This window comes from Alosa pseudoharengus, unplaced genomic scaffold (assembly GCF_046254945.1).
Source record: "Alosa pseudoharengus isolate Yale_2024_CS ecotype anadromous, Long Island Sound unplaced genomic scaffold, YU_APseudo_1.1 YU_APseudo_1.1_scf_17, whole genome shotgun sequence".
Classification (NCBI taxonomy): Eukaryota; Metazoa; Chordata; class Actinopteri; order Clupeiformes; family Clupeidae; genus Alosa; species Alosa pseudoharengus.
Genome location: NW_027468640.1, coordinates 34,859,356 through 34,886,929, shown reverse-complemented (window position 1 = coordinate 34,886,929; position 27,574 = coordinate 34,859,356). Strand labels below are relative to the sequence as shown.

Below are 27,574 nucleotides of genomic sequence, written 5' to 3'. Positions count from 1 at the left end.
TCAAAAGGGTAGACACTTTTACGACAACATATACTAAGTCACCTTTGCAAATGTGCATTTCTACATATAAATTGGACATCCCACAAAAAAGAAATAAAACAGCCAATACATTTTCATTTAAGACCAGATTTACTTTAATACTGGGATGAGCGGAAGCTGGCATGCATGTCCTTGACTTTCTTCATGCTGTATTTTTAGTATTAGTAGTAGCATGTTTGACAATGCCCTCTTTAGGAGGCACCATTAAGGCTTAATAACTTCCTTTCACCTTCATTACTGTATTTGGGTGAAGGGGGAAGTATAATTTAGATGTTTGTGTTTTTGTAGTGCAGTATTCTATGTTTATGAATCACATTTCAAAAAATGTATTGACTGTTACCACATACAGTGGGTCCCATTTAGAAGTGGCCACTTCATTCGTGCTTTCCGTGAGTCATGCACCTGCGTGAAATTATTACAACTTATCGCCACAAGGTGGCAGTTTAAGTCTGCTGTAGCATTTGTAAACAGGGCAGCGGATTGCATTCAAAGGCGTTGCAGTCGCAGTAAGATACTGTAAGCAGAACGAAACTTAAGATCACCTTGTTGAAGTCATACAGTAGACTAGGCTAAATCAGAGCCTACTTTTGTTTTTATCAAGCTGGGGCCAGAGGTGATTGCCTTTGGCGAACAGTTTAGGCAGGTTTAGGCCTACTCAAAATGAGTAAAACCAAATTTGCCGAAATCTTGCCAAAGCTACCATGCGAGCCACCAATTATTGCTTGACGACCAACTGTACTGTAGATTGATTTACTGATTGTGTTTGTTAGATACATTGATCATGTATGTACATCTCCCCCCCCCCCCCCCCTCCCCCATTTACTACTGCTATGAGAATGTTCACATGGCCATGCTGATCAAAATCATTGTCATTTTACAAATTTGTAAGAATTTGTCCTGAAACTCCCCAGATTAATGTTGAGCTTGCTTAAATGGTCTGTTTATTTGTCTATTATTTTGTTTTCATAAATGAATATATTTATATATATAAAACATATTGCTAGTTTTGGAATTACAGCATGTCTCAGTGGGGCAGCCATGGCCTACTGGTTAGCACTTCGGACCTGTAACCGGAGGGTTGTTTGAGCAAGGCACCTAACCCCTTACTGCTCCCCGAGCGCCGCTGTTGCAGGCAGCTCACTGCGCCGGGATTAGTGTGTGCTTCACCTCACTGTGTGCTGTGTCTGTTTCACTAATTCACAGATTGGGATAAATGCAGAGACCAAATTTCCCTCACGGGATCAAAAGAGTATACTTATACTATACCATAAGGTGTCAAGCTGTGTTTAACAAATGTTTGATTAATGTGTAGTAATGTTTTTTTTGTAAAAACTGTAAAATAATAAAATGTGTGAGTTATTGGTTTGCTCTGTAAATATTGTCAAAAGCATCTATGAAAAACCATGACCTTTAGGCTACTTGCATACACTTACAAGCAACTATACAAAATGGTAGGAACCTCTAAAACTCTCGAAATTTAGATTGATTGTATGGTGATAATGGCTGTTTTGTAAGAATTAAAATCACTGGATACTTTGCTATAGCCTGCACAATTGAATTTGCCATGTTAAACTGGTATAGCATTCAGGATGTGTGCTTGCTTATATCCATTCAGACTTGCTAGGATGTGTTACATCAAATCGTTAGCTATGTGCGAAGTGCTGCTGTGATGTCAAATGACAGCCTTTTGAAGGTAAGATGGTGATCAGCCAGCACATAATATTTCTACACCTAGCAGATGACGTAGGCTATACTGGAATAAAGCGTATTTTAGACATACAGATTTCCGGCCGATGTAGAACTAAAATGCATCTTGACGGTGAAATAGCGCCGACATTTGTAAGATCAAAATAAGACGTTCTAAATGGAACGCGATCATATTTAAGACATTAAGATCTCCAGGAGATGTAGAACTATTACACACATTGACAGTGAGATGCCGCCGCTGTTTGTAAGATCAAAATAAGACGTTCTAAATGGAACGCGATGTAATTAAGCTGTTCAGATCTTTTCCAGACGTCTTGGAGACGTATGTGTGCTGACTGGGAGGTTGAGTCGACTGCATGCAGCCCCCGACGGCAGCTAAGTGTCTGGATGCAGCCCGGCTACTTTGTTTCTTTTTGACGTTCTATAATTAGGCGCGAATATGCACTGATTTCGCGAAGCCGAGGACATTGAATGTACAGGCAGCGCAGCAGGCAGAGCTAGCGTGTGTACAAAAAAAATACGGCGGCAGTTCGGCCTAATGTCCATGTCGTTTTAACATAATCTACTTAATCTAACAATTAATTTGTATTCTTACTTAATGACCCATAATTTTGGCAAGGCTTAGCGTTAGGCTATTATCCTTATTCTGAAAGGTCTGATTTGCACTGTTACGCAGTCATTGTTTTTTTTTTTTCCCCACAATGACATTTTGAGTTCATGATTTCTCTGTTGTATTTTGAGGCAGACTTGATGTTTGAATAAAAATGTGTTTTGGTACAGGTTTGAAAATTCGCTGTACATCCCTATACAGGCTAAAGCTACCTTTAGTTGTGTTATAGCGTAGGCTACTGTAACGTCTGGCTTTAAACAGCTCTAATGCAGTCGTTCTGACAAGCACACCAATTGCTTAGCCAACCTTGTTCTTGCCCATCTTGAATAGCTCCTCTAGCTTTGCTGCCTCCATCCTTTCTGTTTTCGTTGTTTAAACTTGTGATATCCATGATGAGTATTGAGTTAGTGAATTAGCTCAACATTGTGTGCTGATAACCATATAGAAAGCCGAGTAAAAGAAAACAATAGCCTATGCGTGCCTGCGTGCGTATTCTCTCCTGCTCAAACATGTGTGCGCATTAATTTTGATAAGTGTTCACTAACTTTACTTAATAGAAAATTGTAAATAGCCTGATGGCATGCAACTAATGGGATACTGTGCATAGTTGGAAAGGTATGGTAGGCCAATATGGTGTGAATATACACACAAACAAGGTAAATTTTCTCTCGTTGTTGAGTGATGGTACGCACAGTGCGTACGGACGTACACCTGCAGGCGCGCCTGCCTACGGCTGGGCCCTCTCACAGTTTTTAAATGGTCAGTAGTGGGAACTACTGTTGCCTTCATGCTTTCCTTTTAAAACTCTCTTATAAGAAGGAGATATCAATTATCAACAATCACAAGCCAGCTGGAACCTGCGGCTCTCTCTCCCTCTCGTGAGTGCAGACGCGTTCCCAATTAAATGGATTGCATAATGTTCACGTTAGATCTGCTGCAAAGGAGATAACTAAGAGTTAACTTAGTTTAACATGATGTTATCTCTATTTAACATGATGTTTTGACATTGACATTGTAAACGTTATCTAAGGAGAGTGAAAAGCAGTTTGCAGTAGGCTAAAGCTAACCAACGTCGTCTCTATCGCAGGAAAAAAATAGCGAGCAGCCTGATACTAAATGAAATGCTCGGCGGGCCGGATGAAAGTGCTTGGCGGGCCGGATCCGGCCCGCGGGCCGCAGTTTGCCCACCCCTGGTAGAGACTCTAGACAGTTTAACCTGAGCAGGAGAAGGTCCGGGTGCAGGTGCAGGTGTGGGGCTTTTGCTGACTTCACGCGTCAGAGCGAAGTTTACAAATCGCCATCATGGCCCTCTCCCTCCTCGAACGATTGCAAGTATGGTTTATGAGCGCGCTCATGGCAATGCTGTATGGTTTATTTTGGTTGTTGAGTCCAAGACCGACCGCTGGATCATCTACCAAAGTTCCTCCAGTCACCAACCCGCTGCTGAAGCTGTCTGCGACGCAACTTGCAAAGAAAATTCGCCAGAGAGAGGTTTGCATCTTAGAGGTTTTTTTTCTTTAAACAGAATTCTCATCGAAATGGAAAGAGAGGGAGGCCAGTGACAGATTATTTAACCAAGGTTTAAGATTTGTAGCCTAGTCTTTGTAACTATATGGCTGTGACCTTCCTTAAAGTGTTGTGTATGTAGTCTGCTATGATGTAGAGTGAGGGATGTAGAGATTCAGTTAGGCTACCTATTTTCACTTTGAACTCTGGCTTAATGATTGTAGGGCTGGACAGACATGTAATCAATATCAATTAAAAAATAGCCTACGTGATAGAAAGTTCGATAATTAAAAACAACACACACCTCCTGCCTTAGGCCTGATACATAAGTAAATAGGCTAAATAATAATGTAATATTGTTGAGCTATGTTGAGCACTACCTACACAGATTCTCCTTGATTCCTTGCCCAGTGATCTCCCCCCCCCCCCTCTCTCAAGGATCTCAATAATCCAAACATTCACAATCGTACAAGACTGACTAAATTGCTATTAAATCCGGTCAGCATCATTAGCACATTGCGCAAATTTATTCACAACTGTTGCATTCAAGTTGACTGCTAAATTCTTATCAGCTCAATCCGGATGTAAATGGAAAAGCTTTTTCCAAGACTCAAACGGGCCTGTCCTAAGGATAAAAAATATTCGTTTGAAACTTAAACACATGTGTGGAAACTCAACAGTCCAACAGACTATAAAACTAGCCAATTAAGCTATTTTGTTTACAATATTTTCAGGCTTCAACCAGTGCTGTTTTTAATTCAGACTTATGTAGGCTATTTATTTATTTGAGTGTTTTTCATGGTGACATTTCTTTTCCCTCTTTGCCTTGATTGATAACTGAGGTGATTGAAATCAGAGGAAGGTTAAGTTTAAAATGAAAGTGTTCATTAAAGCAACACCAAAGAGTTTTTTTGTACCTTAAAATAATGTTTCCAAAATCGTTTCAGTGGTTCATCAACTTGTAACAGGGTGAACGGCACTTCTGCATTCGCTTCACAGCCCTCTATCGGCTATAACCGCACTATGTAAGTTTGCCAGATCGGGTAGCGATCTGTAGTTCGATGGAATGAGACATAAGAAACTACAAATTTGACTTGCATCTGATGTCGCAATACATCGTCTACTTTCATAAATCGTGCAACATATTCTACCTTGTCTATGGACAAAGTTATTTGCAAAGCCGGTGCTGGATAAACAAATAGCATGCGTGCTACAGAGGGAAAGTTCTTTGGTGTTGCATTAAAAAAGGGTTGTCCTGGTCCTGGTCCTTATTTCAAATAGGTAAAAAAAGATTAAACAATTATCGATATCGATATGAAACACTTTTATCGTGATCCAGTTTTCAGCCTTATCGCCCAGCCCTATTGCTATGTTGGCAGCAGTAGTGTGTGCTACTGTATGTGTGTATCAGATAATGGTATCTTCTTGCACTACAGACAGATTGTGTTATTTATATTGTGTGCAGGTGTCAAGTGTTGAAGTGGTCCAGGCTTACATAGACCGAATCCAGGAGGTTAACCCTCTACTCAATGCCATGGTCAAGGACAGGTCAGGCCCATTTTTATGTGTGTGTGCATGCGTGTGTGTGTTGCAGCATATATGGCAGTGGAACAAGTTGATCACAACATCGCTTAACATCCACAGCCCAGGTAGCCATCCACAGCCCAGGTATCAGCTGTTACCCAATTCCAGGAAATGTCATTAAAGCATCTCTCTCTCTGTCTCTCTCTCTCTCTCTCTCTCTCTCTCTCTCTCTCTCTTTCAATTCAACCAAATGAGAGTAGGGTGTTTTCACATCTATAGACATTTTTAAAAGAACTGAACTCAGTACAGAAAAAGTGGACCAAAAAGTTGACCAAAACAAAAAGTCATTTGTTCATTTTGTATTCACATTGTTCATTGTTCATATGAAAGAGGACTTGGATCTCTTTTTGGTGCACTTTGGGGCCTCAGTTTTCTTCTCAAAGTAAACGGTAACACTAAAACAAGGGGCTACATTAGATCAGGCAGTCTGCCGATTGGACCATTAAACCACACAATGATCCAAAACATACAGCCAAACAAGGCAATAAATGGTTAACAGAGAACAATATCAATATTTTAGTCCAGACCTCAATCCATCAAAAAAGTGAGCACAAAGTGATGGCATATAATCGTCCCTGCCTCAAAACCAGATTGCTGCTAAAAAGGTGCGGTCTAGAATCATTCAAATTAGCTTATTCACTGTCTCCGCCAGAGTAAGATAAAATATATATAAAATATAAAATACATACCCTTCTCATTTCTGTGGCAGATCCAACTAGCCTATAGCACCCAAAAGTGATAAAAGAACTCCACTTTTTCCACTTCAACATTTACTTGTTGAACTTTCCCATTTACATGTTATGACTTACAACATATAGGCTACAAATATGCAATTTTATGAGCATATGCAAACTTGGAACTATGTTCTCATTCAGGAAAAGCACTGCTACTTTGGTAGAGTGATTTGCACACAGCACCTGAAAAGCTGCTGTAGCAGTGTTTCGCCTGAAAGAGAATGTAGTTCCAAGCTTGTATATGCTTAGAAAATCGCTGTGTTGCATTTTACATTAAAATGTGTACACATTGTAATTATACCAGTCACAATATGTAAATAGAACAATGTTTAAGTGCTTTTGTCACTTTTGGGGGATTGGCTAGGTGGAACTGCCCACATCAATGAGCTATGCTAAGCTATGTTAACAGTGGGTGCTTCAAACTAAGTTACTACACGCACACGAGACAAGAAGGGTATGTATCCTCTTATCTCACTCTGGGGAAGACGGTGAATAAGCTAATTTCCCAAAATATTGGTGTGTTCCTTTACATAAAGATGACCCAAAAGAACATGGATTACAGCTACTGTAGCTTTATTTGTCTGCACAAAGAACATCAAAACAAATGTGGTGAGTCCTCCAATAGCCCCTTTCAACTCCTCTCTCCATATAGATATTAAACAGACCAAATGTGTTTAGATATACGAATAAATATGGGCACACCAGCACAAATTGTCAGTCATCCACTAGCTCCCTCAACTCCTGAAACAGTCCACATGAGCCAGCTATACTGTACCGCTGACCCTGCTAGTGCAAATATTAATGGACTATCAATAGGCACCACTATACAACTAATTTTTACATGTGACTGGATTTGTACCACCACTATATGGCTAATTTTTACATGTGACTGGATTTTTAACCAGAGACAGACAAGCAGACTCTCTCTCTCTGTCTCTCCCTCCCTCCCAGGTTCTCTGCTGCTCTTCAGGAGGCTGCTCAGGTAGACAGACTGATAGAGGAAGAGACTGAAGGAGGAGAGGAGGCCCTGGCTGAACGACTCCCTCTGCTCGGGGTCCCACTCTCCGTGAAGGAGTCTTTCGCCGTGCAAGGTACACACACACTCACACACACACACACACGCACACACTCACTCACATACAAACACACTAGCATACATTCACACACACAGATACACACTTAAATGTTTTATACTCTCTCTCTCTCTCTCTCTTTCTCTCTCTCTCTCACACACACACACACACACACACACACACACACACACACACACATACCTTCTACAACAGAGATAGATATGCAGACACACACATCTGTACCCAGCTTCCACCAACAGCTGCCTAACATAACTCCTCCCCACAACAACTCCGCTGTATTGTCAGCCTAGTGTTTGCTATAAGGAAATACATGCATTTCCACATTGCCTCATTCTCACCGTGTCCCATAAGATCCTCATGGTTGTGGAGGATGATGGTTAGCAGCTGTGAAGTTTTTCAATGCTGCAATGGCTAATCGTTTCATTCAATTAATGAGCTTTAACAATCTCACATTCTGACTTTTTCTGGTTGATTATATATTCATGCAGATCATCTTCGATTGAGCCATTTATGGTATAATATGTTACAGCATTTATGACATACCAGTCTGGTTTTAGAGCCTTGCATAGCACAGGATCAACCCTGCTGAAAGTTCTAAATGACATTCTGCTCTGTATTGACTCTGGCTCTTGTGCTATTTTAGTCCTGCTTGACCTCAGTGCAGTCTTCGACACGATCAACCACACCATTCTTTTACACCGCCTTACTGTTCCTACCTATCTGCCTCCATCAGGTGTGGCGTCCCTCAAGGTTCCATCCTAGGCCCTCTTTTATTTTCACTGTATGCTTCCCCTTTGTTCAATTTTAACATTGATATTTCAACATTCAATATCACTGTTATGACACAACTGGACCTCTCCATTTCACCCAATTGCTAGCCTGGGTGTTCCCATGCTGCCTTGCGCGCGATTTGATTCACGCTGCTAAGGCAGCCTGGAGACCATGGAGCAAATTTTCGCCTGAGATAGGGGACCGATCACATCCGATCACACCGATGAGCTATGCACAAACGCATTTGATAGACATCCGTGGCACCCAATAAATAGCCTGGCTAGCGCCACCACTTCTCAATGAGACGTGGTCTGGGAACCAAACGTTAATTTTCTCGTATTTGAAAAAAATGCCCAGATCCGTTTATTGGGTGCCACGGATGTCTATCAAATGCGTTTGTGCATAGCTCATCATCGTCTTGCTTTCCCCCTTGTTCTGTGATCGGTCCCCTATCTCAGGCGAAAATTTGCTCCATGGTTTCCAGGCTGCCTTAGCAGCGTGAATCAAATCGCGCGCAAGGCAGCATGGGAACACCCAGGCTACCCAATAGCATCTGCACTATCAAAACTGTTTGACTGCTTGGGTGAAATTAAATCTTGGATGGCAAGAAACTTTCTGCACCTAAACAACAGCAAAAACAGAAGTGATACTTTTTGGGGCACCAAGTGCTGTTTCTGAAATAGGCGAAGCACTTGGACCTCTGGCTGCCAACCTGCACACAGTACGGTTGTACGGCTGGACAGCTCTCTAAATTCCAAGATTCCAAATGGTGATGGCAGAGTTCTAGAACACTAGTTGTAATGATTTTACAACCACACATTCTTTTAGTCAAGTCAGTTTAATTTTATTTAAATTTATTTTAATTTCATTTTGTCAATCAATAGCCTAATGACTACTATAGCTATAACTACTATAATAAACTATTAGAATACTATAATATACAAACCATAACTCCAAATAAACACTTAATTAACTAAATGCATGCTGAACAGATACACCTTCAGACCCCTCTTGAAAGACCCAAAACTATCACAGGAACGTAGAGCACTGGGCAACTCATTCCACCAATAAGGAACCACTCAGGAACCAAAGAGTCTTGAATTTGATCTAGCATATATGGCTGGTTGCACAACAGATGCTTTATCAGAAGACCACAGTGGGCGGTTGAGGATGTACAGCTTGATCATAGAATTGAGGAAGCAGAGAGCAGATCCAAGAGGTGTCTTATAGGCCATTTGGGCCAATTTAAATGTAATTCTGGCTATAGGGAGCCAATGACATCAAATGTGAACGCAATTTTTTTCAAAGCAGTGAACACACTAGAGTATGTTGTTCTGAAAATGGTCTTTTCCCAGCAAATGTCGTTCACCATCATAGGTTTTTACAGACCCCCTACTGCAAAGGACACATTTTACGATCAATTCAATGATATTCTGAAAGAGTGTAATCACAGCAAACAGTTAATCCTCATGGGTGATTTCAACCTAAACTGAAGATAAAGCAACAAGAAAAAAAGCTAAAAACCACTGTGATACCACTTAGAACAGCTAATAAAAGGTCCAACAAGGATCGCACAAAATTCATGTAGATTTGATCTTTTTCCAATAAACCTGAAAGGATAATAAATGGCTACAATCAGATCAATCAGGCTCCTTGTTGTTCAGCCTCTAGTATTGACCTTCCACAACACTGTCATGGAGTAGAGGTAAAACTGTATGCGGATGACACAGTCTTATACACACACGCAAAGCCAGCTCAGCTAGCAGCTGGGAAACTGACTAAAACTATGGAAGGTGTGACTGAGTGCCTTGATCAATCCTTCCATACATTGAATATTAGCAAGACAGAAGGGATATTCTTCACCAAAACAGACACAGACACTGCATGCATACATTCTCATTAAAGGTGAACCCATTGACACAGTGAATAAATTTAATATATGCTACTATAAATACATTCATTACATTCATTAATATGCTACTATAAATACATTCATTACAAAACCATACTACACTGCCATTTGCCCTTTGAAAATAAGCACCAAGTTGTGTGGTCTTCATGAAACTGCTTATCAATGAGTCTATTCAAACTATAACCACAAATCAATTAAGGAGAGAGTTTGATCTCCCTTTCTTAGAGTCTAAAATAAATTTACTGGCCAAGAACACGGCTATTTGCAGGCATGCATGCATTTGCTTTGTTTGCTTAAAACATTAAAAACTCAAGGATGCGTAAGTTGCACGTGTTAGTCACTGTTTACCTTGCAGTGTGCTGTACCTCCTCCACCCGTTCCCTCTTAGGAATGCCAAACTCCGCTGGCCTGGTGTCCAGGGCAAAGGTGTTGGCCAGTGTGGATGCGCAAGTTGTGAGCTACCTGAAGCGGGCAGGGGCCATTCCCCTGGGGGTCACCAACACCCCGGAGCTCTGCATGTGGAGCGAGAGCCACAACCGCCTTTACGGACTCACCAGAAACCCCTATAGGCTGGACCGCACAGCTGGAGGGAGCTCAGGTGAGCGTGTGCACACACACACACACACACACACACACACACACACACACACACACAAACAATATGTAGCACTGGTAGTTCTATAGCCTATTTCTCCAGTTAAGATATTGTTGTAGGGTCTAACTTCATATGGGATGGGCATTTTTAGACATTTCCCCCTCGAAATTGCACTGTGCCTACTTCAGAGGCCACTGTTCCCACCTAGATTGGCCTACCATCAAATGCTTGGTCTCTTTAGAAAGTTGGGAACTTGTAGTTTTTTAGGGAACAATCAGAATAGCTAAGTACAGTGGGAAAGTGGGAAGTACTGGCACAGAGGTACAGAGGCTAGAATACTGTTTTATATTTCTGCCGGATAACAAGTACCTCTGAACTGTCCACATTTCAGTCCTCTAGGTCACTTGAGATGACTTTGAAACACAATTGAACCCTAGCACCAGGTCTTGTGAAGCTGTGTGCAAAAGTAGATCAATATAGAATAAAAAAGAGTGCTTTGGACCATTATTTGCTCATGCGTTTGGAAAATGCCCTATGGAAACTCCCCATAGGACTTTTGGGTTCCCAAAAAGCATATTGACAATAAAATGCTTACTGTGTGGCAACCTCTTGGTGTAGAAGCATAATCCTCGTCTCAAATGAAAGGTAACACTCTGAGGTATCTTGTAGACTATTTGGATTGTATGTCAGGGGTTCACAAAATATGGAATAATTACACAAAAGTCTTTTTTTTTGCATTTTCTTTGTTGCTTCAATGGGTGTGTATAAGATGGACTATACATCTGCACAACTAATATTGGATAAAACAACATGAATATTCAATTTCTAGGGATTCCTGTGAATATGTCAAGACCCAATATGTGGCATCTACTTATTGCACTGCAACTAGAAAGTAGGGAAGCACCAAAAGGGGAAGGGGGGCACTTTTTTTAATCAAATTTATGTGAGACATAGTTTAATTAATCTGACAATGTAAAGCACCATACAAATTGTAGGCCTACATGAAAAAGGATGTCATATATATATTCCCAAAAGTCCAAGCTTTCAAATGGTGTATAATGCTACATAACAATATGGTGCATAAAACTGATTTAGAATGTGTGTGGGGGGGGGGGGGGTGCCGTTAAAGGGTACGTTCAGACTTAGCGTCTTTTTCTCACAAAAGAAGTTATGCAGACCGCTTTTTCAGTTTGAAAAAAAAAATCTGCCAGCGTTCTTGTTCCAAAAAGCAGCCGGAAGCGTCTTTTTGCGATAGACAAAGTGACTAACGTTACCTGTGGGAAAACTCACGTTGGCTATTGCTTTTGGTATGTTATGGTAAAGTTGTGAAGTCATGTCAAACAATTCCCTATGCTCAGACACTAAAACGAGTCTTTCGACCGGTGTTCTGTCACCTTCTCCATTTTTTACTTGATTGTCATGGGAAACCACAGGTCTCGGTAATCTGCTTGTGATTGGTCATCCGTAAAAAAGACAGCATGTATGGCGTTTTTCCGCTAGAAGTTGAACATTTCGCAACTTCTGAGCTGCAGAAAAAGACGATTGCAGTCACGTTTTAAAAGAAGCCGACTGTTATAATGTAAAACGGACGCCGGCAGCTGAGAAAAAGACGCTTAGTCTGAACGTACCCTAAGGCACACTGTTCCATAACTGGCTAATATAGACAATATACAGTATATAGCACACATGACACTTTTGAAATACTGAGATTTTTCTTTCTCTCTCTCTCTCTCTCAGGAGGGGAGGGTAGTCTGCTGGGCGGAGGGGCCTCTGTGTTTGGAGTGGGCTCAGACATCGGCGGCAGCATCCGTATGCCCTGCTACTTCAACGGCATCTTTGGCCACAAGGCCACCCCATGTGTGTATTTATATGTTCTTAATCATTCTATAACATATACCTGTACTTATGCTGTGTGCAAATAGTCATACATTACAGACAGTGCAATAATGTATACTGTCGGAATGTAATCCTTACAGGCAGGCTGGACCAGGCACATGATTTGAAATCAAGCTTTCCGTTAGAGGAGCATATGCTTCCACTACAATCAATGGAACTGGCTAGCAGAATGTACATTTAAAATAATCACTGACCCCAATTAAGCAGGCACATAACTTGATCTTTGTCATTGATGACCAGCTAAGTTTCTCTGTAGCCTCTAGTGATGGGGACGAGACCGCCTATGCCGAGTCCGAGACAAGACCGAGTCTTTGAAGGGTCGAGACCGAGTCGAGACCGAGTCCGTTGGTTTTCAAATACAGTCGAGTCCGAGTCAAGACCGAGTCTTTGAGGAAGCAAGTCCGAGTCGAGACCGAGTCCTTTAGGAGTCGAGACCGAGTCGAGACCAAGACCATAAAAACATGTCAGTTTTCATATTCATGATTTAAAATCACCCCAATTAATAATCAACAGTTAGGCCCAGGCTTGGAATTTCACCATTTTAGGGGCAAGGCCACTTGGCCTTCAGTTGGGCATATTTGGTGGGGGGCACAAAGGCCACATGTCAGGGCACCAAGGCCAAAGTAACTATACAGTAGTAGGCTATAAAAATAATCAAAGTTGTATTTAGCCTATTCACAGCAGTAGACCTGCATCACTGTATGAAAAATTACAAAAACATAAAACATGACATATTACATAGAACTGTAAATCATCTGATCATCTAATATTTAGATGTCTAGGCTATATTAATATTTATATTTATTTTATATTTGGCCTGTTATCATGTATTGAACAATTTAAGCACAGCTCAGCTTCCGGAAACTCAAATAGCCTAGATGCATGCATAGCATTTTTTGATCAATAAGACTCCTTTGACAAACTTTTACTCAGCTGTAAATCCTCTGATTTTAATATTTACCTATATCTAGGCAATATTTGTAACATTTATTTTGTATTTGGCCTGTTATGAAATCATGAAGAACGATTTAAACACATTTTGAAACCTAAAGACCAAAGTTGGAGACATGAATGTAGACCTTGCTGCAGATTACATTTTTAATTTAACCGGAATACTCTGGAACGGCTTACTGTACAGGGGACTGCTTTACACCTTTGTGTTCGGTAAGGTCTGCTGTTTATTCTGATATATGGTTTGTCATGTGTTGAGCGAAGGGTTCGTGAAGTATTCCACCGAGATGAATGGGTAGGGAGATGGGTGTAGCACCTTATGTAGACGTTATGATTAAATTTAATTATATTATTTACTTTTCTCGCGAACCGATCACCACAGCAGTTAGCGGCTAACATCGTTTAAAAGCTGAAAAAAAGCTCTTTCATGTGACGTGATACATGTGTCTGTGTGATGAGTAGGCTTAGCGATTGCGAGTAGGCTATTTCAACTGAGAAGAATGGGTGAATTTGGACGCACTTTCTGTCTTGCCATGCGCTGTCATTTTCTCCACTGTGTAAGACTGAATTAGTTTGCGCTGTGATGCTAATTATTTTGACAGGCTATATGCTAAATAAAAATCGCTATTAAACGGACGCAAAGCAGAATATTGAAAGAAGGGGGCACCAAGGCCAACGCAAGGGGCAAAGACGTGGCTGCCGTGAAATTTCATTTTCAAATTCTTTTTTATATGAACATAAAAAAATGCTTTGGTCTCGAGGACTCGGTCTGAAATTACGAGTCCTTCTCCTCCCACTGTGGTCCTAGACCGAGTCAAGACCGAGTCTTAGAAGGAACAAGTCCGAGTCGAGTCCGAGAAAGCAGAAATCGGTCTCGAGACCGGTCTCGAGTCCGAGACCAGACTCGTACTACATCACTGGTAGCCTCAATCACAAAATCATGTCATTATCATTTACAATATTAAGAAGATCAGACCTCATGTGGCACAAGATGCCACACAACGTCTTGTACAGGCTGGACTATTGGCAAATCATTATTAGCTGGCCTGCCTGCTTGTGTAGTGAGACCATTACAGCTGATTCAGAATGCTGCAGCACGCCTGGACTTTTAATCAGCCAAAGAGGACACATGTAACTCCTCTCTTAGTTAGAAATCTGCTGCCTGCTATTTGAACTCCATGATCCAGCACAACATCCCCCATCGCCCATTGCTGTCCTCAGATGAGTGTCTGCTATGTCGACCAGTGTGATTAACACTAATAGGTCACATTGTGTGTGTGTGTGTGTGTGTGTGTTTGTTTCCGTTTACCCACACAGACGTTGTGAGTAATGAGGGCCAACTACCCCCTTGCTCTGGTCAGCAGGAGGACCTCCAGTGCACAGGACCCATGTGCCGCTACGCTGAAGACCTGCTGCCCATCCTGAAGATCATGGCAGGACCCAATGCTCACAAGTACACACACGCACACACACACACACACACACACAAATATTCAGAACACTCAACAGAACTTCATTATTCACCCTCTTACCTCCCAAACTCCACACATGCTTAGTTTGTGTGTGTGTGTGTGTGTGTGTGTGTGTGTGTGTGTGTTCAACACATTGCATTTATATAGCGCTTTTCTAGATACTCAAAGCGCTCCACAGTGAAGGGGGAACCTCACTAACCACCACCAATATGTAGCGGGTGATGCACGGCAGCCATTATGCACCAGAACGCTCACCACACACCAGCTTGAGGTGGAGAGTGAGGGAGTGAATGAATGAGCCAGTTACACGGGGGGATGATTAGGGGGAATTTAGTAGCCAGGACACCGGGGAACCCCCCACTCTTTGCGATAAGTGCCATGGGATCTTTAATGACCACAGTGAGTCAGGACCAATGTCTCATTCATGTCATCCGAACGACGGCATCTATGGGATTGATTTTCATGTATGTTGCTGTGTTCTCAGGCTTTCCTTATCTGAACTTGTGGACTTGAAGAAGCTGCGTTTCTTCTCTGTTCCTCATGATGGTGGATCCCCATACACTTCTCCTGTGGACAAACAGCTCATACAAGCTCAGAGACAGGTCAAAAACATACACACATGTACACTCACATAAACAAACTCCCACAATCACACACACACACACAAAACCATACACATGCATACTGATGGTAATTTTGATACCATAGATTTAATAGAGACCCAGTCAGACCAATAGTATGAAAAATCAGGAACAGAGTTTATTTACAATGATGCGCATCAAGGAAGACAGCAAGAGACAGCATGACTTCACCTTCACCTAAAGATCCATCAGCTGCTCTAACTAGACAAGGAAATAGTTAGGGTTTAAGTATCCTTCCAGGCTGACGGGAGATGGCGTTGGTCATTCCATCTCACGTGGCCTACACTGAATCAGACTCTGATTAGTGGCAACCTGCAAAGTCATAATATTCCCGCTTATCTCTAAATACAGTCACACACAGATATACACAGGGACAGTACAGATATCATACAGTCATTACATAGAATCATACTTTTAGTATCAAAGTGACCCACTAATGAGAAATGCAGAACATTAAACCACATATTTGAATGTTGGGCATAATGCAGAACATTAAACCACATATTGGAATATTGGACATAATGTTCTATTCCACTTTATCTCAATACTGTACATACATATGCACTTACGGTAACTACATTCACAACCTTTGTGTATCCTTACCTCAGAGTGGCTCACAGTCAACAAATAATTATATATTATATTACTGTATATATAACACTTGAAGACCACATGAATCATACAGTTCAGTTCTGTAGTGAAATGACAATGGAGGGAAAGGATGTAGCATACTCCTCCGTGCAGATTTACACTCGTCAAAGACATGCATAATTGACGCGCGGCCACATATGTTGCCACACGATACCCCCGAATGCCGCATTGATGGCGCAATTCTCGTCAAGCGCCGCATGCGCTGGACACAGACGCCGGACTATTTGCGCGCCCTAAGTCCAATTCCATTACAGTCCACACTGTTGTGAGTTCATTCTCCTTTCTCTTCATCTGTCATCATCGTCATAGCTACCCTTAGTGGACACATAGCAGTCTACTGTCACAAAGTGGGATAAAAAGATTTATTTACGTATTATTGTAGTTTATTCTGTGCTACATTCTGTTATTCTGATTGATGGACAAGTTAGACAAGAACATAAATAAAAACATGACTTGTGTAAGTTATACAGTAGCCTATTCTGTGGCAAAAAGGATGGCAGAAATGTAGATGGCTAGACTGCAGCAAAAATGTTTGGAAAGCACAGGAGAAATAGCCTGGTTCTTTAAATAGGCCTAAGCTGTATAAGCACTCTGACTGTGTGTGTGCGTATGTTATTATGATGTAATCTCTTGTGATTATCAGTGATACATCTTATCTTTTATTCACTGTACAAATAATGAATATAACAGCTTATTTGTCTCGATACCGGCCAATACATTTGTCGATATTGATACATCCTCTACTATGAGTACCAATACTTTTTTTCCTCCACTTGAAGCACTGCCTATATGCATGCAAATTCTCTGGAGGCAAGTTCTTCTAAGTTTATGAACTCTTATTCTCAGCACAATTGTGTGTGTGTGTGTGAGTGTGTGTGTGTTTGTGTGTGTTGAGGTATTATTGATCTGGAGGGAGTGAGGAAGTACAGTACCGTCCTTCCAACATGTGCAGGGGCGGAGCCAGAGGGGTGGCTCCGGGTGGCACAGGCCACCCTTGAGATTCGATTGGCCACCCCAGGTGCCACCCCCAAATCCTAGTCTACGATTGGCCATTAACATGGTCTAAGGCGGGACCTTTCTTGATGCACTTGCAGCAGTTTGAAGTGTCAGACATCAGAAATGTAAGTGGCAAACACGCTTGCCTTTATTGGCCTGCGGCACAATTGAACTGCAGAACGAAAGGTTTCCCCGATCAGGAAATACTCCTTAATTCGCAACTTTGTGTGAGCTTAAAAGAGGTAGCCTAAATATCGTGCCTATATCGATGACAGTTTAAAAAAAAAAAAAAAAACATTTATTTCACTTGTCTCGCTGGATTGAAGGCAGAATGTGGGCTGTTGCGCAAATAGATGAATGAGGATTGGGAGATTCCGTTAACAAAAACCTGAAGTTTTGCTAACATTTTCTCCATTATTATCGTAAAATATGTCTCCATGCAGGGCAGGGCTGGTTCTAACCTAGGCTACTATATTTGGGTGGGCTGGTAGAAATTTTGGGTGGGCAACATAGCAAAGCTGTCAAATTGGATCAAAACTAACATAAAAACAAAACAAACACAAAACAATCAGTACTACCTACAGTAGCTTGAGTTGCTGCAGCCAACAGCCAGGGATAGGCAGTATGTCTGATACATGTATTTAAAATACAAAATAGTATGTTGTCATTTTTATTTTATTTAGTTGGAAAAAAATTACATCATATTTTGTATCAAAATACTTTATAGTTTAAAATACTTGTAGTTTAAAAATACTGCCAAATACTTTTGGTAAAACCAATAACCTACTTTTGGTGATGTGATTATAAAAGTGCAAAACAATGAATGCAACACTGGTGCTGTCTTGTACATAGATTGTATATCTATACAGTCTATGGTCTTGTAATTTGCCCCGAGTTGTCGTGATCAGAATATTGAGATTTAGGCAGATAAGTAACATGTAGGTTGCTCACACACACAATACACTTCCTCATACCAACCTCAAGTTTCTTGAGAACTTTAGTCATCCAATTCGAACACATGGAACCGGTTATGTGGTTGCCCTGCAAGAAGTTGCACTATGTGCAACGTGAACAATGTTTGCTCACATCCACGATATACTCCTTCATACCAACCTCAAGTTTCTCAAGAAACTGATCATTAATCATCCAACCGGAAGACATGGAACCGGCCCTGCAACAAGTTACCCCACGTGAAAATTTAAGAGACTTCTTGTGATCATAATATTGAGATTCAGGAAGATGAAATTGCTCACATATACAATACACTCCTTCATACTAACCTCAAGTTTCTTGAGAAAATAAACAAATAGACAAAAAAGCAGGTCAAATTATTTTAACAGCTACAAAAATAGATGGCCATAGATATGTTATTGTGGGGGAAATGTCTTGGATGAGTATATTTGTATATCTTCATTTACAGTAATATAATATAATAAAATTGATTATATTTTAATGTCCCCATGATGGAATTTGCTTTAGAACAGCATAGCCCAGTGACAGACAACTTAGATAATTCACTTTAATGTGTTTGCATTACATTTTATTCAAATACAAAGAAATTTTATGTGAGAGTAAGGTATTTGTGTTTTTTTTGTCCTTCAATGTATGAGTATGGTGTTTGCGTCTGGTTTCCCTAATGTATTTGTGCTAATTTCACATCTTGAGCATGTTTCTGTTTATCTGGATGTTTTGCCTCATGCCATCCTTGAATTAATCAGTGCCTCACTAGTGCCACCCTTGTTAAAAATGTCTAGAATCGCCACTGAACATGTGATCACTTCTGGTCATATTTACAAACAAGCCAATTAGGTACCACATTATAGATGGCCACAAATTATGTCATCCATGTGGATTGGCTGCTCCTAGCAGGGAATTGCCAATTCATCCACCAGTCTACTAAGAAAACATACTTTTGTGTCCACCACTAATGTGGCACCTAATTGGCCTGTTTGTGAAAATGTGGGCAGAAGCAAGCACGTCAGATGTCATTTTTAACGATGGTGGTGGCCAACTGGGAGGTTAACTCATTGAATGCCAAGCTGTTTTTGGGAGCTTTGTCCTAGAGTGCCAGCAATCTAGACCATTGTTGATGATTTTTGTACAGCCACAGCATATTCTGTGTTATAGCTATGAACACATACAATGGCTCGTTTAAAAGGTGAGACTTTAAGCTCTCGGTGGGTGCAAACCGTGTATTTCTACACGCCTCTGTTCCTGAGAAATCCCAAGCTAAACAGTGGCTAGTTTTCATCAAAATTGCATTTTCTAGAAATGGAGATATCAGTTCAATTCAATTTATTGTGCTTATAGAGCGCCAAAACATAACACATGTATCATGGCGCTTTACAGAATGTAGGCAATCAGAGAAAAAAGGAAAGAAAGGAAGAAAAGAAAAGCAAGAGAGAGGCCCATGGGTAACAGGGGTGAGGAAAAACTCCCTAGAATTGGAGATATATATAGGAAGAAACCTCGAGCAGATCCACGACTCAAGGGCCTGACCCATCTGCCTTGGGTCAGTACATGACAGTAAGGTCTGTATACATGACAAATGCATATGATAGTCGGGTGTAGAGAATAAGACATGGTGTTATAAGCACTTGAGCTGAAAGTTACAAGAGGTGGGATGATTACGTATCCGGTATGGTAATTCATTATTCCTGATTTAGTGACAGAAAGTTCAAATAGTCCAGCGTTGGAATTGTCCAGGGGAAGGGAGTTGTCAAGGGTCAGATATAACGTCTTTCATGAAATATGAAGTGTTGCCTGTTACTTACTTGTGTAAACTTTCCGGGAAGTGATCAGCGAGACCTGGCGAGACTGCCACCTAGTGATAGACCCACGAAAATGGCCTGGTTTTGACCTGACGTGCATGCGTCGCTGATTCGACCCAATGCGGCAACCGAGTTATGCTAAAATGTCCAGATTGTGCGTTTTCATGAGTTTTCGATCGTCATATATTTGATTTCCATTCATCACAGAGTTCCCAAAATCACATATAAGGTGTGTTAGAGAGTGTAAACACGTAATATTAAGTTTTTGGCACTCAACGCATGGGACGGAAAAACGTAATATTACGTTTTTGGCACTCAACGCATGGGACGGAAAAACGTAATATTACGTTTTTGGCACTCAACGCATGGGACGGAAAAACGTAATATTACGTTTTTGGCACTCAATGAGTTAATTGGCTGAAGCTAACCCTTTAAACCCTGTCAACCAGTGTGTGTGTGTGTGTGTGTGTGTGTTATTATAGGTTGCGGAGCGCCTAGAGGCAGACCTTGGGGTCAAAGTTCAGGAGTTGCGTCTGCCAGAGCTGAAGTATGGCTACCAAATCTGGGAGACCTTCATGGGCCTACCTGACAAAGATGGCAAGGTGAGGGAGAGTGTAAGGCCATCAGTAGTTGGCTGGGATCACACAGTCCACTCCAGGCTACTGGAGGGCACTGCAAAGAACTCATACAAACAGCATAATGTGCTTTTTAACATCACAGTAATCAGCCCGGCCTCAACAGCTACAGCCCAAAATGAGTGTGTTTTTGACGTTGACTGAGTGTGTTTTCTTCAGCCCCCACAGCCCTTTGCAGAGCTGATGGGTGAGGGGGGGTCGACTGTTTGGCCTCCATGGGAGCTTGTCAAGTGGATGCTGGGAAGATCCTCTCACACTATGGCAGCAATAGGTAATGACACACAGTCAACGCACACTCACATATTACACCGCTGGCATCGACTTTGAATAAGAACACCGGTGTTAGAAAAGTTTATGGTTTATTCCACTATTCAGCACAGTTCAGATTACATTCAGATCCCACGTTCAACTGAACACACAATGTGCTCTCGCACTTCTTCTTTACTACTAGCAACACCATTTCGTATACTGATATAAATGCTCTACTGCCACCCACTGGACAAACATTATACCTGTAACAGATTATGAGCTTAAATAAATTTAGGGGTTTGTCCAGTCCACATTGGGGATGGTTTTGTTATCAAACGTGGCGGAAAAAGGTTCATCTTTTTATAGTTCTTAATAAGTCATGGGTGTGTTTTGGGCGTAACATCCTTTAAACCAATAAAAATACTTCTGTCGTTCCCTTTAACAGCAAGCAGCGCAATTTCAAACAGCGCATCGGTATTTTAATAGTCAGTGGCGCATTTGAAGGAATCTGCTTGCACGCGAGATTGTAAGGTATTCCACTAAGCCATGCTTTACTAAAACCTAGCAGAGTATAGCCTACACACATCTGCACATTTATCCTGCAGAGGAGTTGCTGATTACATCTCGTGTCAGTGCGTCTTCAGCTGTGCTTCATATGCGCCTTTCGACCAGGCTTTACTTGGTCAGTGGCGTAATGCTTTTTAGATGGTATAAGATAGCGATTTTTAGATCACGCGCCAGACCACACCTTATGTTGTTAATTGCCACAACCCTGGGCGCATTGTGTAATAAAAGAGAAGGGCATGGCGAAAAACTCAAGTGTAAGATAGGAATAAACTTTGCATCATGAAGCTATGCGCTGCGTCAAAATAGGGCCCTATAACACTGAATACCATACAGGTCACACACACACACACACCACACACGCATGCGCATGCATGCACGCACAAATATTCTGCACACACGGACATGCACGCCCACACCAAGTAGAATCCAGTAGATCCATCCACACACACAGGCAAGCACATACTCATACAGATGTACGCACACACACACATCAACACACACACACACACATAAAGACACACACACACACACACACATAAACACTCACACACATAAAGACACGTACACAAACGCACGCACATGCACACATACAGGCACGCACACACTCACACACATGCACATGCACAAACACTCAAATAAACACGCCCACTTGCAAGCTCACACACACACACACACACACACACACACACACACACACACACACACAAAGACACTCACACAAGCAGGCACATGCACACACACACACACACACACACACACGCAGAGCGCCGGGATTAGTGTGTGCTTCACCTCACTGTGTGTTCACTGTGTGCTGAGTGTGTTTCACTAATTCACGGATTGGGATAAATGCAGAGACCAAATTTCCCTCAAGGGATCAAAAGAGTATATATACTTATACTTATACTTATACACACACACACACACACACCATTTTTACTATGTGAAATGTGCAATCAGTGGACCGTCATACATTTTACTTAGCACACATTATATATACTTCACCTGTCTAGTGTTCTTATTGTCATCTTTTTGAAGTTGTGCTTCACGTCAAGAAAGCACCTTTTTGTGTTTAAATGATGTCATATGTATAATGTTAGACATGACCAACATACACACATTCTAAAGCAGACACCATTGTTTTTAATAACGGGCATGCATATGTGTGTTTGTCCAAGGCTTGGCTCTCAAACAGTTTGTTCACTTTGGCAAGCCATCGCCGTTCCTTTTTCAGCAGAAGGAGGCGCTAGAGAGGCATCTGGAGGAGCTGCTGGGTTCTGATGGGGTGCTACTATACCCACCTTATCCCTGCCTGGCCTCCAAACACCACCACCAACTCTTCAGACCCTTCAACTTTGCCTACACTGGTAACTCTGACACTTTGTCCCATACTTGTATTGCACATTGTCAAATATATGATGTACTTTTCACCTTTTATATATGTAAATACGGACCTTAAAACTTAATTGTCCTTGTCCACCACCTCTCTGCTGCAGGCATTTTCAACGTCCTGGGTTTGCCGATTACCCAGTGTCCTCTTGGGCTGAGCAGAGAGGGGCTGCCGCTGGGCGTGCAGGTGATTTCCTGGAAACTGCAGGACCGTCTGACATTGGCCACCGCCTTGTACCTGGAGAAGGCTTTTGGGGGGTGGAGGGACCCAGGGGAATCCTGACTGATATATACATATAAAAATCACTAATATTTCTTGCAGTGTAGACTGTGTACTACCCATCAGTAATGCTTCAGATGGGATATTGTCAGTAATTGATTGTTTGAGTGTAGAAATTAAGTTTTTGAGTTCTTTCTGCTGCCGGTATTCTTCATATAGGAAATGTATGGATAGCTGATGGCCCCAAGCTGGACCCAAACTGTGTACCCGTATTGGCTATTTACAGTATGCTTCAGCCGTGAAACTAGCCTGGTCCTACCATACTCTCGTACATTTCATAATGTACAGAGAGTCTGGCCACTTCCATTGCCAAGCGTTAATTTCCTTGAAGGCGAGTACTCTGTTGAAGTTTAAAACTATTGGATCTGCCCAGAGCCACTCTGGATCTGCCATAACCAATCGCTAAAGTTTGGTCGTGACGTATGTCATGCTCAAACTAGCGCACAACCTCATTGTCATCGTTCTCAGCCATCCCCTCTGTTCGCTAAATGGACAGGTAAAATTTGGCCTGAGAAAACCCGCGAATATACCGAAATCCAAGACGAGAGACCGAAATCCAAGGGAAATTAAAATTTAACGAAAGTACATAGGAGGGCGGAGCCGGGCTACCGTGAAACCAGTTAACCACTAAATGTTAATTTCTTCAGTGTCCTCTTTGTACATCTGTTGGCTCCCAGATACAGTATGCTCACAACCTGCTTTTTTCTGTTTCAATATACAGTAATGGCAGTTCATTTGTGAGGACACCAGTACTATTGAACTCAATTGCTTTTACAACTTGCTACTGTAGTCTTATTTAAAGCTGCCGCTGCTGAGTAGGAGTTGGAAAAAAAAATTGAGATGGCACTACACAGCAGCAGTTCTGCTGGTGATAAGTTATCAATACATTGACACCAAGTATAGACTGTGTACTACCCATCAGTAATGCTTCAGATGGGATATTTACTCATATAGACAATCTAATTGATTATTCATTAGTGTTTCACAATATCATTCCTTATTAATTGTTTTTTTTCAGAGTTATTCATGCGCTGATGCCTTGAAACTATACACTGTACATTATTAATCTATATTGTATACATATCCATACTCTACCTGCACTTGGTATTTAATGCTCCTTTGCACTTCTGGTTGGATGTCAACTGCATTTCATTGGCTCTGTACCTGTATTCTGCTAAATGACAATAAAGTTAAATCTAATCTAATCTAAACAACTTTTTTTTTATCCTTCTACAGACATATATTGAATGTGTAAAACCAATGACATTGTTAGATGGTTTAATTTTTTTGACCCTTTTGAAACAAAGCGCACACCCTGATTGTGAAATTACCCAGGTGTCAAAAGTGCTGAAAAGTGTATAAAACTGAATTTGGGTCTTTGTTCGGAAGTGCTATTTCGGAATAGCCTTGATTTATTTGCTGTTGGTCTTTTATGCTGAAGACTAATAAATCTTTTTGAATCAAACTCTGCCTAGTTGAATATTCGTCTTTGTTTTCAAGTTGTGAGCTAAATTTTCTACTGGCCTGATTAACAATTTTTTTTACCATGACAATGTAATCGTAAGGAAGAAAAGCTCCTCCCTGGTTTTTTATTTGCTATCTGATGGTGACTTCACACCGCTAGATATAGGAGTCGTCCCCTTAGAATTATAAGGTTCTATCTGACATTTTTGTCAAAATTGAGTTATTGACATATTCTTATTCTGTGACACATTAAGAAGATAAGGTGAGGTGTTTCTTGTAGTTGTATGTATTTTTGGATATTATATCTGAAGAGGTTTGTTCCACTTATCAGTATAACTCAATGGAATTCTAAAACTTTGAAGCTCAATATCTCAGAACTACTCAGAACGTAGATAGAACCCTATAATTCTATGGGGACGGAGTGCACACACTCAATCTGCACGAGATCATTAAGATGGATTAGTGCATGGCTGTGATTTAGCTGCAACTGTTACATGCAAAGGGCCATGTGTGTTGAGCAAAGATACAAAAAAGTCTTTCGGATTTGATGCCAGCTACATGTGTTTAAATGTTGCCTCACGTCTTCTTCTAACAACAGCCTCTTGATACTTGGAGCTAAAGAGGCCATTTACTGAGATTTGACAATGAGATGGTCTCCCATTCTTGTCTGATGTAGGATTTCAACTGCTCAACAGACTGGGTGTGTGTGTTTCATGATGCGCCAAATATGAACATTCTGGACTGCAGTCACATTTTAGCACTTGGACTCTTCTACTATGGAGCCATGCTGTGACTGCAGGCAGGCCATTTCAGCACTTGGACTCTTCTACTATGGAGCCATGCTGTTGTAATATCTGCAGACTGCAGTTTGGCATTGTCTTCCTGAAATATTTTTAAAAAATAGATAGATAGATAGATAGATAAATAGATAGATACTTTATTGATCCCTAAGGGGAAATTAAAAAATGACGGGATGGCAGCATATGTTCCTTTAAAACCTGTACATATAATTCGGCATTATTTGTACCTTTCCAGATGTGCAAGCTGCCCATGCCATGTATCCAAAACAACAAACCGAATTGCTCACCACAAAGGCACAGTCGAAAACTGTTTGCTTCCCAGATCAGCACCTGTGTCTGGGTTTCTTCTAGGTTAAATGGCCTACCTGGGCTGACCCGAGGTCGGCTGAGCCACAAAGCACATACAGCCCCTATGTGGCCCCGGGCAAAATTAAATGAAATAATACAAAATGAATATGACTCATACAGGTATGGTGGTGTAATGGTGTGTGAGTGTGTGGTGTGGGGGGTGGGTGGGGCATTCTCTCACAAAACACTGCTATTATATTATATGGAAGAATGAACAAACATGAAACAATAAGAAATGTTATACCAGTGAGTATTTTGAATTAGGGTATTCTGAATAGATCAAAATACTGCCAACAGCCTTTAAAAAAAGAAAATCACAACTCTGAACCAGAAATCTCCACGTAAAATCTCCTCTTACAAACACTAAAGTTAATACTTCCAGTTCGGTGGAGGTGGTAAGCACCTACAAGTATCTGGGTCTCCACCTGGACAATAAACTGGACTGGTCAGCCAACACTGACGCACTCTACAAGAAAGGGCAGAGCAGGCTGTACTTCCTGAGGAGGCTGCGGTCCCTCGATGTGTGCAGCAAGCTCCTCAGGATGTTCTACCAGTTGTTGCCAGCGTCCTCTTCTATGCAGTGGTATGCTGGGAAGGAAGCACAAAGAAGAAGGATGCTGGGCGACTTGACAGGCTGGTAAGGAAAGCTGGCTCTGTAGTGGGAGCTGAACTGGAGTGCATCACTTTAATATCTGACAAAAGGACCCTGAACAAACTGATCAACATCTTGGACAATGAATGTCATCCACTCTACAGCACTATTAAAAAGCAAAAGAGCTTGATCAGCAGGAGACTTCGCTCACTGCCATGCACAACTGAAAGGCTGAGGAAGTCATTTGTCCCCAGGGCCATTGAACTGTTCAATGCTTCACTAAAGGGAAGAGGAGAGATAGACTTCTCTGCATAGTCTGTCTGCCTCTCCACCCTCTCCATGTTTGAGTACTGACTGCCCACTACTGCTTTACCACTGTTTTACTACTGTTTTACTACTGTCCACAGCCTAATGTTTTTACTACTGTTTTACAGCTTCACTAGCCTAGAAATCTAGACGCACCCTAGCGGCAGCGAATTACATTTGCTGCCAGGGCTAGTCTAGCAACTCTCCATTGGCTTGTGAGCTCGAAAAATTAAACTTCTATCAGGCCAATCAAATCATGTACAGAGTCGTTAGGCGGGCTTAACATAATGATTGATGGCAGAGTTGCAACGGTTTGGCTTGAATTCCCTGCTACTTGAAAACAAATAAGATAATGTTGCTTTTGGCGAACAGTGTGACACGAGTTAAGTTTTTATTAAGTTGGCAAAAGTTTGAACTAGCCAACTAGCTCCGCTGGTGGGAAACACATGGGACTTATAGCGCTGTCCTATTGCGTGCAGAGGGAATTTGAAAGACAACCGATTATCCCACCCTTCGGACTGAGCACTGCGAACGGTGAGTGCCCAGACCCTACATTTTAATGTGGGTCTAAGTCATCACGCTACAGCTTCACTGTTTTTCATATAGTGCCATATGGTATAGCAGTTAGGATTCCTGGTTTTCACCCGGCCTGGGTTCGACTCCAGGTATGGGAATGACTGTTAGCCTACTGGTTAGCACTTCGGACCTGTAACCGGAGGGTTGCCCGTTCGAACCCCGACCTGTAGGCACGGCAGAAGTGCCCTTGAGCAAGGCACCTAACCCCTCACTGCTCCCCGAGCGCCGCTGTTGATGCAGGCAGCTCACTGCGCTGGGATTAGTGTGTGCTTCACCTCACTGTGTGTACAGTACGCTGTGCGCTGTGTGTGTTTCACTAATTCACGGATTGGGATAAATGTTGAGACCAAATTTCCCTCACGGGATCAAAAGAGTATATATACTTATACACACACATGACCAATGGCTTCTGCTACAATACTGAATGGCTGTAACCCTATT

At 41.6% G+C, this 27,574-nt stretch overlaps 1 protein-coding gene across 1 annotated transcript; it reads left to right on the top strand.

Moving 5' to 3' along the window:
- Positions 1-3,658: 3,658 nt before the first annotated feature.
- On the top strand, positions 3,659-23,050 carry LOC143127719 (fatty-acid amide hydrolase 2-A-like). Its single transcript, XM_076289380.1, has 11 exons — positions 3,659-3,847; positions 5,328-5,410; positions 7,132-7,271; positions 10,346-10,555; positions 12,290-12,409; positions 14,717-14,852; positions 15,356-15,473; positions 20,413-20,532; positions 20,725-20,836; positions 22,557-22,745; positions 22,875-23,050. Exons 1-11 carry the CDS (start codon positions 3,659-3,661, stop codon positions 23,048-23,050), a joined length of 1,593 nt encoding a protein of 530 aa, XP_076145495.1.
- Positions 23,051-27,574: the final 4,524 nt, after the last annotated feature.

What these genes read in the sequence shown, in the direction of transcription:
- LOC143127719 (XM_076289380.1), top strand. Translation starts at nt 3,659, where the DNA reads ATGGCCCTCTCCCTCCTCGAACGATTGCAAGTATGGTTTATGAGCGCG. An exon ending in TCATACAAGCTCAGAGACAG is followed by an intron (nt 15,474 to 20,412) that starts GTCAAAAACATA and finishes GTGTTATTATAG; the next exon opens with GTTGCGGAGCGCCTAGAGGC. An exon ending in CTTCAACTTTGCCTACACTG is followed by an intron (nt 22,746 to 22,874) that starts GTAACTCTGACA and finishes TCTCTGCTGCAG; the next exon opens with GCATTTTCAACGTCCTGGGT.